The following is a 12873-nucleotide window of genomic DNA, read 5'->3' on the forward strand; positions in this document are numbered from 1 at the left end:
AGCACGCAGCGCTGCCATTGATCTCTATGGGCTGCTGCTAACACTAAGGCTAACGCTCTGACATGTTGTTCTGCTGGCTCACTTCCAGCCTGTTTTCTATTCCGTCTGCTGAACAGAGACTCGTCTCTGGGTAAACACCACGTTAAAGCGCCCAGACACCATGTGTTGGTTTTAGTTCCACCAGTTTGACACTAAAGCAGAGTTCTACCAGATAAAGACAAGAAAACCACTTGGTCCTTCTGAATCTTCTAAAAACAGATGTTTACTGTTTGACAGCCGTTCCGTCTGTCTATCGGCCCATTCATCCCCTATAGCAGGGGGGTCACACTCATTTCGACCCAGGGCCACATCCGCATCAAAGGGTCAGATGTAACTAATAAATGTAACTAAATGTAACTCAGTGTAATGTAACTAAATGTAACTACTCCTTAATGTAACTAATAAATGTAACTAAATGTAACTCAGTGTAATGTAACTAAATGTAACTACTCCTTAATGTAACTAATAAATGTAACTAAATGTAACTCAGTGTAATGTAACTAAATGTAACTACTCCTTAATGTAACTAATAAATGTAACTAAATGTAACTCAGTGTAATGTAACTAAATGTAACTACTCCTTAATGTAACTAATAAATGTAACTAAATGTAACTCAGTGTAATGTAACTAAATGTAACTACTCCTTAATGTAACTAATAAATGTAACTAAATGTAACTCAGTGTAATGTAACTAAATGTAACTACTCCTTAATGTAACTAATAAATGTAACTAAATGTAACTCAGTGTAATGTAACTAAATGTAACTACTCCTTAATGTAACTAATAAATGTAACTAAATGTAACTCAGTGTAATGTAACTAAATGTAACTACTCCTTAATGTAACTAATAAATGTAACTAAATGTAACTCAGTGTAATGTAACTAAATGTAACTACTCCTTAATGTAACTAATAAATGTAACTAAATGTAACTCAGTGTAATGTAACTAAATGTAACTACTCCTTAATGTTAAATAACTGAATTTCTGACTGATTCTAGTTCCAAACATTACAGTTAGACAGAAAAAACATGTTTGTTTGTTTCTCTGTTCTAACATAAATCCTTTTCATTTGTCAGGTTATTAAACCCACAGAACTCCATCAATCAAGGATCAAACTATCAATCAATAAAGGAAAATGACATCAGATACAAGTTAGGACGTTAACTTTGTTCACTACGTTTAGTCAGAGTTAAAATGGACTGAACTACTGCATTGTGGGAAATGTAGTCAAAGCAAAGCTTCCTAACGTTTTTATGCTCTCGCGGGCCACATAAAATGAAGTGGCGGCCACATTTGGCCCCGGGGGCCTTGGGTCTGACACATGTGCCCCATGGGGTTTGTTCTGGTTGCTGAGCAGGGTGTGGTTACAGAACTCAAACCACACTGTTGACTTGCTGACCTGCTGAAACCACCTCCATCCCTCCTCCTGCAGGTACAACAGTTTGCTGAACGATGGAGAGAAACTCCACAGCTCCTGAAAACATGATCTGCTGAACATTTCCTCCTGTTCTCTCTCAGATGATTCTATTCCAGCACGTACTTGCTAAACAGAACACACACGACATTAGCCTGGATCTGTGGCATTTTATGGACGACGTGACCAGATTGGGGAAAGGATTCAAATGTGGCATTTAGCAGGACCCCCACCAAGGTCAGACACAGACACACCTCCTCTGGTGCTCACTGTAAAGCAATAAAAACCGCAGCAGACGCATTACCCAGAATGCCCGTGTTCACTAATGCATCCAAACATTAAGGGTATTTATCCTCCGTCCTCATGTAGTCACATCTTCTCCTCATCCTCCCCAGTCTTCATCAGGCCGGTCCCCCTCCATCATGTCCTCTCCCTCAGGGGTTTGCCTTGAAGACTGGATCTTCCCTCCCCTGAAGGACGCTTCCGACCAGCGGCTAATGAGATTTAAACGACGCATCGCTGGAACAAGCCATCCTGATCAGCTGGAGCCAATCAGACACGTCGACAGCGCTCCATCCCCACCAGCGCTGCGCCATCGCCGCCTCGGAGCGGCGTGATTTATTGGAGCTCTCTGGGAGCTCGGTTGAGGTTAACCCGGAGCCGTCTGGTCTGAAGCGTCGCCGGAGCTTCGTTGTGATTCTGTGACAGGAAGCAGGAGGAGGCAGAACCCTGATGAAATGTCATCGCTCTGATTTACACCACAATTTACACCAGGAGTCAAGTCAGGGGAGGGTTGAAGCAGATGCAGAAACTTAGTTCTACTTTTTACAGTTAAGTTTGACTCCTGCATGAAGGTTTAAGTCATGACTTCATTCCAGTTATTCCCTCCACGTCCTGGAAACTTTATTTAAACTTCATGAGAAATGAAGTCTGCATTTATCGTACATCTTTACATGAAGTCCAGTAAAAATAACTGAGTGCTTATTACCAGCCGTTCTGGTTGCACTCCATCGATTTGCAGACAGAACTAAGACGGAACATTCCGCTGCAGATGTGTTTTGTTATTTTCGATGGGATTGATGTATGCGGCTGTCAACGGGACGCCAGACGGGAGCTTGTTAGCTGAAATCATTCTGACCTTCTGAACCCGATCAAAACGACTGAAGGCGAAACTCTGCAATGCAGCAGATCAGCGGCTGCGAGGGAATGTCCAAGAACACGGGCTAAAGACACGCAAACCTGAGAACAGGGGAGGAAATAAACACTGCACACATTTATGACAGCTGTGAAAAATTACAACCCAGAAAACCGTGGCTCGGGTTAGATGGAGACGGTGAGAAGAGGATCGTGGTCTCAATCTGGAGAGGACAGGGCGACCACGGAAGCCTGGCGTCTTCTGTGCAGGTTTACCAGACTGTAACTATAATATCAGAATGTCATTGAGACCAAGAACAAAGATTCTGTTCCTCCACCTCAGTAAACCTGCTGGCAGAGAACACCAGAGAGAACACTCAAAAGAACTACTGGAGGACATTTGAATTCCAAGGAAAAGATACATGAAAACATACAAGAAACAAGACAGTCAGAGGCTCCAACATCCTGCGACACCCCTGAACTCAACGTTTTACCCTGAACCACATGTTTGTGCCTCTGGCTTCCTGAAAATGTTGCTTTTTGTTTTGTGATTATTTCTCATCAGATGTCAGAGATGTGTACCTAAAAAAGTATAAAAGTGAACATTTGACCTTGACCTGGTTTTTCAAGGTCAACGTTGTGATCTAATTTTCTTCCCCTTGCCTCCCTGAATTTAACGCCTTTTGTTTCATCTTTCTATCTCATTCGGTTCCTGAGATATGTGCAAAAAAATGTACAAAAGTTAAAATTTGACCTTAACCTAGTTTTCTCAAGGTCAAGCTCATCATCTCATCTTCATCCCCTGTGCTGCCTGAGTCATGTGCTTTTGGTTTCATCTTTCTATCTGCAGCGGTTGTGAAGACATTTGGTGGACGGACGGACGGACAGACGGACGAACACATCACCGCTTCACGGGACGGAATGAAGGCCTTCAGGGGGGGGGGGGGGGCTAATATCTGCAGCAGGAAAATATTTGAGAAAAACAGATGAATTATTAGATGGGAATTTTCTCTTGTTCCAACAACTGAGAAAATAAGCTGAAGGCTCCAATCTGAAGCCTTTCCCTCTCCACGGGGTGTGTAATCACAATTATTCTGCTAATTAGGCTAATTTATGCTTAATTACGGAGTCGTCTCTTTGCCAACACACCAGTGCCTTTGCATTAACATTTGCACAGGAGCTCGTGACGTCCCGTCTGACTGGGCTGAAGGCTAATCCACACAGCGCTTCCGTTTCGCCGTAACGACTTACAGCTTCTAGAAACATCAGGACACAAAGTCAGAGACGATCAGGAGCCTGGAGGAGCTCCGGCGGGGGTGACTACTGCCTGAACCCACCCCCTACGAGGGAGGTGAAGACGGCTCACACCACGCAGGAGGAGCGCGGCGCCGGGAGGAGCTGTGTGGGCTGGACTCCAAACCGCTTCACGACAGCAGGGGGTCGTTGGGTCGCCGCCCTGCAGCTCCTGTCCTCGGATCGGAACACCAACGTGTCCATGATGAGGCCCCGCCTCCCACCCACACACGCCACCTCACGCCGCTCCCAGACGGACTCTGACGAGATGAAGCAACGCAATACCACCGCTAACGGCCAGGGGGCGCTGGGGGGGCGGTGTAGCCGGAACTCAAGCGGCAAAAACAAGAAAACAAAGCCAATAAAAACCTCCTGATCTGCCTCACAAACAGATTCCAGAAGCCGATGACATCACGACCACACGCATCACCACTTCCTCTGGCTGCTGCCATATTTGGTCGTACGTCTCCACACTGACCCCCCCACCCCAGGCCACTGTTACCCACCTTACATTAAACAGCACCCAACATTCACCATCAGCCGACCGGAGTTTTATCTGGTTCAAAACAACTCTTCTTACTTTAATGATTCATCTGACGTTTAAAAAGTAAAAAAAATATCAAAAGATATGCAAATGAGCCCCGACAGAAAAACAAAAGTCTAGACATTATTATTTACACTGATAAACAACAAACAAAGGCACAGAATGTGGATTTAAGAAGCTGTTTGCAAAAATCTGGTTTGAAAAATGACCAAAATAATTGCTAACTTCATTTCAATCCACTAATTAACCAATTAATTGATTGATTATTGCCGCTCCAATCGTTGTAAACAATTAAACTCGTCCAACTTATCAGAGATTGTTTTTATAAGTGATGGATTGATCATTAAATTGGTTCAATAGAGCTGGTCGATCAGCTACAGAATTAAAGGACAATTATCATCAACATGAAAAGTAATTACCAAAAGGCGCCGCCAAAATAAAAGCACCGACCCATTTGAGTAAATTACACCTCCCAGTACTCATCAGAGTAAGTACTGGGTGGTGTAATTTGATTACTCATCACATAATAGATCAAAACATCACTGATGTTTTAAAGAATTGAACGGTGACGCAGGTTTCTCCGTTTTGGACAAACTGATCAGTCGATTGATCGCCTGGAGCAGAAACAATGGAGATGTGAGCGGTGAGGACAGGAAGAAACGACGGGGTTAAAGAGAAAAGAGGAATAACAACGGGTTGGAATGAGTGGGGGTGAGAGGGGTTGTGAGGGGTGAGGGTGAGGGAACGCCCCCCGCCTCCCCCCGACGCCCCCGCCTGCTGCCGCTTCAATCAAAGCGTCTGCAGAGGAAGGCTTTCATTAAAACCATATTGGAGGACGACCTCATTTCAGCCTGCAGCCCTCCCCAAAACACACACACACACACACACACACACACACACACACACACACACACACACACACACACACACACACACACACACACAGCTAACAATCTGTAACCTCCCTGAATCCCATTTCCTCGTCTCTCTTTCATCTCCGCCGATCTAAAAAGCTGGAAATCGCGTGAAGGAACACGAGGCGGATGGGCTCTGATGAGAACATCCTCCGTCCAATCAGAAGCCTCTGACAGCCCAGAGGGCGGCGGCTTCAGGAGGAGGAAACTGTCTGGAGATCAGACGACTCCAGAGTGAGAGAAACGTTTGAGACGAGATGACGGATCATCAACGAGTCCAGAGGAGATGAACAGCTGATGGCGTCATCACACACACACACACACACACACACACACACACACACACACACACACACACACACACACACACACACACACACACACACACGTGTTTACATGTAGACGCGGTCACACACACTGACGTCACAGCGGTTTTCATGGCAGGGACACGCCCCCTCACGGCGTCCACACGACAACACCTGGAGTTTACAAAAAACTTCACTTTGCGGCGTTTTAGTCCCGGAAATCTGCGTTGTCATGGTGACGGACAGATTATGTAACGGATGTATGAGGTCAGAGTGGAGTGTTAGCCTGAGTGTTAGCCTGAGTGTTAGCCTGAGTGTTAGCCTGAGTGTTAGCCTGAGCGTTAGCCTGAGTGTTAGCCTGATTGCTAGCCTGAGCGTTAGCCTGAGCGTTAGCTCTCAGTGTTAGCCTGATCACTAGCCTGAGCGTTAGCCTGATTGCTAACCTGAGCGTTAGCCTGAGCGTTAGCCTGAGTGTTAGCCTGATCACTAGCCTGAGCGTTAGCCTGAGCGTTAGCCTGAGCGTTAGCCTGAGCGTTAGCCTGAGCGTTAGCCTGAGCGCGGCACCAGAGCTAACAGAACCTGTTCCCATGATGCAAGTTGTTTTTTTGATGGTGGGGGGAACCGGAGAAATCCCGTTGAGACGGGGGGGGGACACGGAAGGGCTCCACAGAGGACGTGTTGGGACCTGAACCCGTGACCAGCCGCTGGGGCGCTGCGTGTGGGGGGGAACATGGACGGAGGACAGAGACGACCAGGAATGGAACCCCACCGGGGCCGCAGGCAGCTTCAAGCAGAGCAGAGGGAGCGATAAGGAGGGGGGGGCAGCGGCGGCAAACGGGAGGAGGGATGGTGGCGGTGGAGAGGGGGGGATAGATAACGGCGGACTCCAGCGCTGATAGATGGGGGCGGCTCCAAGGTCAGCGTGGGAGGGGCGTGCGAGAGCAACGGCGTTATCAGTCAACGCCACGCCCGCCGGGGGGGGGGGGGCTTCATTTACGTCTGAGTGCGAAGCAGGAAGTACAGGAAAGGAGTCGGGACTTCCCTCAGAAGCAGGAAGTCCGTAAGGAGACACCACCTTCATCCAGCAGTTGAGAATAATCCAGATTAAGATTAAAGAAACTACAACAGGACGACGTGGACCTGTGCAGAAAAGACGCAGCAGAATCAAACACCCATTGGAGTATTGATTATATTGATTACGACTGAGTCACGGCACAGGAAGTGATGACGAGCCGTCGCCGTCGGTGACAAACGACACGGGATTAAGACCGGAATGTTTCCCGCTCAGATTAAACCAGATTTCTTGTTTCCTGTCAGGCAGCTGCTGAGACACCTAAACCACCGGGGAGGACCTGAAACCCTACTACTGATGAAGATGAGGGAGGAAGGAGAAACCACCTCCAGTGTGCAGGTGGGGCGCCCCCACCATAGGAACTACACTGAGGGGGGAGGAGCGTCGTGAAGAGAAAGGGCAAGAGGAGCCGATAGAGGGGGGGGCAGGAAGGGGAGGAATAACTAAAAGCAGAATGGCGAGGAGAGGGGGAGGGGAACCTGGGGCGGAGGGAGGAAGGGTTAGGGTGGGGGGAGGAAGAGGAGGATCTGTTTTCAGGAAACATCACAAATGAAGCTGGAGCTCAGGAGGAACGAGGAGCCCCCCAGCAATGATTAGAACTACACCGGGGGGGGGGCTTCAATGGCACTGGAGGCACTTGGATTCAACCCGACAATCAGACAGGTTGTGTATTAACCCTTTTCAAACACCCCCCATGTGCAATCACACATTAACACGACCTCCACCAGCACCCCCCCGCCCCCCCACAGAGGTGCAGGATTGAAGGGTGGGCGGGTAATCAACCATGTGTGGCCTCTGTGAAGTCACTTTTTAACCTTTCACCTGTGACCTCCAGAGAGAAAAGGCTTCTGGGTAATATCCCTGAGCACAGACATCTCCTCCTCACACGCAAGTAAACATTAAAGAACGCCCCCCCCCGCCCCCCCAGCTGGGAGGGGCCTCCAGAGGAGCGAAGTGATGAACGACGGTCAGCCGGGTCAGTGAACGCACCGCCCCCCCATCAACCGGTCCAGCAGCTCCTGTTGACAGTCAGCATCCACCTGCATGATGATGGGGGGGCCGCTGTGGCTTCAGAAGCCATCATGGGGGCAGTTAGCCGAGGGCAGTTAGCCGGGTTTGAAGCTGCCGCCCCCTTCAGGAGGGCGTGGCAGACGCCCTGAGATGAAACAATGCTTACATGTGGGATTTAAAGCCCCTCCCACGGCTCGGCGAGCTGGCGCTCGTCTCCGTGACGACGCATCGGTTTTCCAGCGGATCCCATAAACCAATGGGAGTGACACCCCCCACTCGACACTGTTATGTGTTGTGGGGGGGGGGGGCAGACATCCCCAGCCTTTAGTAAACGGGGACTGGACGCGTTCCAATCCGAACGGAGCTCCCCGGGGGAACGCAGGCTGTCCTCCACCACTCTCTGCTGGGGGGGTGTTAAATCAGCTGCTTTACATTCACACTCATTCCTACTTGTCAGCGCCGCTAAATTGAATCTCACTTAAAGCAAAGTGCATTCTGGGAGCACGTCCGCGGATGACTGATGGAACGGTGGAACCTCTGGGGTCGTCAGGAGGAGAACCTTTACCCCCACCCAGCAGTGACTCACTAACCTGGTGAATACAGGAGAGCATCCCTGTGATCACACCTGAGACACTTCCTGTTCTACACGACGCGCTCCACCGGTCCCTGAACACACCTCAGAACGGGATGCCGCGGGTTACATCACGTGAAGAGCGACGCGCCGGATTGAAGTCGCTTCAAAAGCACGAAGATAAGAAACAATCACGTCCCCATCAGGACCGTCCGTCTCCGGCTCACGACAGGAAGCTAACACAGACCGACGACTCAGTTCCCAGAGAGGACCGCTGATGGTCACACGTACGCAACCAGGGGTCGGAGACGCATCATCCTCACATCCTCCTCACACCTGTGTGCCTCCGGCTTCCTGAAAATGTTGCTTTTTGTTTTGTGATTATATCTCCTCAGGTGTCACAGGTGTGCACCTAAAAAGGTACAAAAGTGAAAATTTGACCTGGACCTGGTCTTTCAAGGTCAAGGCTGTGACCTAATTTTCCTCCCCTTGCCCCCCTGAATGTAACGCCTTCCGTTTCGTCTTTCTATCTCATTCGGTTCCAGAGAAATGTGCAAAAAACTGAACAAAAGTTGAAATGTTCCTGTGTTCCTCTCCTGTGGCGTCAACCTGAGAACACATGCAGACAAAAAAAAGTTCCTTCAATCCAACTTCACCTGAAACGTCCACTGAAACGCGTTCATCAGCGTCCGGCGGCACCGAGCTCCTCGTCTGCAGCCGCGACGGACAAAACGTTTGATTACCCTCGTCTTCTTCAGGCGCCGCCGCTCTTTAGCGCTCAGACGGTGTAATCTCCTCACGCCACGACGCTCCATCAGTTAACCCGGCAGAGACAGATTAATGAGGGATTAATCCCTTTAATTCACTGTAAAGGTCTCCCCTCCTTTAACCAGATTACAGTGACCACACTGGGATTAAGCACTCGCTCATACACACACACACACACACACACACACACACACACACACACACACACACACACACACTGCTAACGTGATCCACATCACGTGGTTAAATCACTGATCTGTGATGGTTTCACGGATCGTTTCCTATTGGCCACGCCGGCGCATCAGCTTACAGGTGACTCCAGCGCACAATGAACAATGACACCATACAAACACCGGTTGCCCGGCAACCAGAATATCTCCGGCCAGCCGTGCGGGGTTAGGGGCTGATAGGAATCTCGGAGAACAGCCGAGGAGGTGGCGAGTCGTCTGAGCGTCTGACAGCGACCTGAAGCGGGCGTCAGGTCTCTGAAGGGGAAGTTTCAGCTGAAACTTTCTGAAACTTTGAACAGGTGAGACCATGGACACCGCCTGACGTCCTCTGACACCAGCGTTTCATTCTCCAGCTTCTCCTTCATCAGCATTCAGTCCAGAACAACCGGACGTCCTCGCTGCCACGGTAACCGCCTCCCGTCTCCGGTAGCTACCTGCTGTTTCCCTCTATTGTGCTGCAGAAACCAGTCTCACACCGTTTTCACACTAAAGGAGCCAAAACCAGAGCCTGTTTCCTGCCAACGGCCGCTGCCATGGCAGCACCGTGGGGGGGTCCACTTTATGGGAGCAGGGAAAAGCAACCAGGGGAACATCCTGCCCCGTCTGCTCAGCTCCAGGTGCACACATGGAGCGAAGCGGAGCCTCGTGTTTCAGGCTGGAATGTCTGCACATCATGGCTGTTAAGTAAACGTCCCCCCAGCCGGAGAGAAAGTTCACACCCCCTCCGCAAGCTGGAAGGGTCGTAAATCTGGGGTTTACACAGCAGAAAGGAGGGGAGGGGATCACACTCCAGTGCGCCGCTTCAAAGGGGACCAGCAGGCCGGGACGCCAACGTCACGGCGGGATCACCAGGATCCACGCTGGAACGTCACCACCGCTTCTACCTGAAGCTGGTCCGTCACGCCGTCCTGGGGGGGCGGGGGGGGGCAGGCAACCCCTCCCCCAACCACAGTCGACCCGTCTGACAGATCAGCAAACGTCTCCATTGAACAGAACCGACGTTGGGGGGGGGACAAAAGAACAAAACCAGGAATCTCTCCAGAAACTAACTCAGATCCAGGACATCCATTTTCTATTGATCAATTGATCTGCTCTGCCCCCACTTACACCGCATAGTTGACCTTTTGAACATGAAGAATTGTGGGTAAATTATTTGAAGTGCTCGTGTGACTTTTGCACCCTGGTTTCCCTTGAAGAAAAGATCCAGGTCTCGATTCAGCCCCCGATAATCCTTTATTGTCCCCCAGTGGGGACATGTGTGTCCATCAATAATTATAGACATAATAACTATAAATATTAGTCCAATCAAAGCGTTTTTTTCCTAATGTGGTTTAATATTCCAGTAGTTTTGTGTGATTGTGTGACAGATAAGATCACATTCCTCCCAGTAACACTGATTTACTGTATAATAACGTGGAATATTTCACTCTAACCCCCCCGTGTTGGATTCTAACACAGTAAACCCCCCGGTGGGGCTGAACCCGACAATCGGGTGTCTTCCGGAGGGACTCACCCGGATCCTCCTCATCGCGGCCACGATCTCCACCCGGCTGCTCGGCCGCGACACGTCCAGGCTGCCGATGTACTGTTGGCACAGGAGGGTGAGACAGACAGGTGGACAGACAGGTGGACAGACAGGTGGACCCGACACGGTCACTGTTCACCAGCACACACTCCTTCACACCGGCGAACACCTGGCGGCACTAGCTGGCCTCACCTGACGGGCGGACGCCAGGCCGCGGAGGCGGAGGTCAGGATCATTCGGTCACAAACAGCACAAGATGTGAGAAAACCGGTCATAAATGCACACCGGGGGTGTTTCCTACGGTGACCGCCCCCCAGCCGCGGACCGACCCACACCGATCCAGCTCCCCACACTTCGGTCAACTCACCTTCGCCTCGAAGTTGATCCCGTGCTGGAACGCTTCCTCGTTGTGCAGCGGGATCCGCAGGTCGTGTCCGTCGTCCACCAGGTTGTACTTGGTTCTCCCGGGCATTTTGAAAACTGTTTGGTAATCCGTTCAACCGGAGGAACCGGAGGAACCGGGGGGAACCCGGAGGAACCGGGGGGAACCCGGAGGAACCCCACAGGGGTCCGTTAACCGAGCGGTAATCCACAAAGAGCGGGTCCAGATCCGGCTAGTTCGCCATCTCCACGCCAGGCGAGCGGTCCCGGCGCTTCCCCACTCCCTAAACAAGCGACCGAGTGGCGGCTGGTAGTTCCACGGCGCTCCGGTGACGTGCGGGGCGGCCCGGTCCCGCAAGCAGCTCCAGGCGGCGGCAGATGTGTCCGCGGCTCTCCACTCCGGGAGTGTGGAAGTTGGTCGGTCCTGCCTCCTGCCTGAGGCCCCGCCCCTACGGAGAGGGAGGGTCTGATTGGAGGAACCCGGGGATCCCACCTGTTGCCATTGGCTCAGAGGCGCGCCTGGGGGAGGAGCTTCCAGTCTGGCACCGCCTCCTCCCCACGCCCACACACACACTGGAGAACATGAGCAGTCAGCGGGTGTGTTTCCACGTTTCCTCCGTGGAAATGTTGTTTGTGTTTTAAACGGAGGTGATTCGACAAGTTGTTAAAGTTTGAAGCAGATTTCAAATAAACGATTTTAAATAAATGATTTTAGATTTTAAAGAAATGATCTGGAAAACAAAGTAATTTACACCCGGGATTAAACCCTAATCCCGGTCGGGATCCAGGCCCCGGGGGCCGGATGGTCCGTCTCAGAGTGAAATGTGAGGGGACAAGGCTGCCCACTAGTGGACACACAGAGACGTCAGAGAAGAGCAAAATAAAGAATTCAAATGTCAGGGTTTAGTCTTTATTCCTCTGCCACGTTCAGCTGGATTTAGTCAGAACGACTCGGCTCTCAAAACATTTAAATAATGAGGAAAAAAATCGAAGTCAAAAGTGGATGAACCACATCGTCAGCTTTTAATCCTGTGACCTACTTCAAAATAATTAAACTGATTAAACATTTGAATTTAACTGCTTCTGTTTTTGCATTCTAATGGGATGGATGGTTTCGTTCTGTTCTTTGCTGCCCTGTGCTTTGTCTGACAGGCTGCGAGCTTTAATATAATCCACTCGGATTTATTCTGGTGAGAAACTTTGTTATCCTTCAACATTGCAAAAAAGTATAATTTTCTAAACATTCCAAAAACAAAAAGGACTTTGTGTTAACAAAGCTCTTTTTGTGGTGAGTGGTGAGACGGACACCCACTCTGTGTGACACTGAACTCCAGCCACAGGTGGAGAAAACAAGCATCCATTAGTGGGATGCAGTCTGTGTGGCCTGGAGGCTCCTCCAGTGAGGATGGACGCAGAGAAATAACGTCTTTATAAATGAGTCAAGGATCCTGAAGCTGCAGGAGTTTGAGTGGGATCCGTTTAGGATTGTTTTAATCCACTTTACCCCCCCCCCATTATATACGATCTGGTAGGAACGTATGTTTGGAGCTGCTGCTGTGGGACACGGTGTGATTCACACGTGTCCGTGATGAACGCGCTTGTCATGTTGTGTAATGCACACGCCATCTGTGTCATCCAGGAAGGAAACATGCAGCTCTTCCCCCCAAAG

The 12873-nt window shown here is 50.1% G+C and overlaps 1 protein-coding gene across 3 annotated transcripts in view; it reads right to left on the minus strand.

Moving 5' to 3' along the window:
- Window positions 1-11620, minus strand: part of nos1apa (nitric oxide synthase 1 (neuronal) adaptor protein a) — a 74297-nt gene extending 62677 nt beyond the window's left edge. Inside the window, exons 1-2 of one of the 3 annotated variants that reach the window (XM_068319797.1) lie at window positions 11191-11620; window positions 10812-10883 (exon numbers count right to left, since the gene is read on the minus strand). In XM_068319797.1, the coding sequence (XP_068175898.1) occupies window positions 10812-10883; window positions 11191-11295 (177 nt within the window). In that variant the 5' untranslated portion in view covers window positions 11296-11620. Of the gene's footprint in view, window positions 1-10811; window positions 11016-11190 lie in introns of all 3 variants that reach the window. The other 2 variants (XM_068319800.1, XM_068319799.1) reach the window with 2 other exon arrangements.
- Window positions 11621-12873: the final 1253 nt, after the last annotated feature.

This window comes from Antennarius striatus, chromosome 7 (genome assembly GCF_040054535.1).
Source record: "Antennarius striatus isolate MH-2024 chromosome 7, ASM4005453v1, whole genome shotgun sequence".
Lineage (NCBI taxonomy): Eukaryota > Metazoa > Chordata > Actinopteri > Lophiiformes > Antennariidae > Antennarius > Antennarius striatus.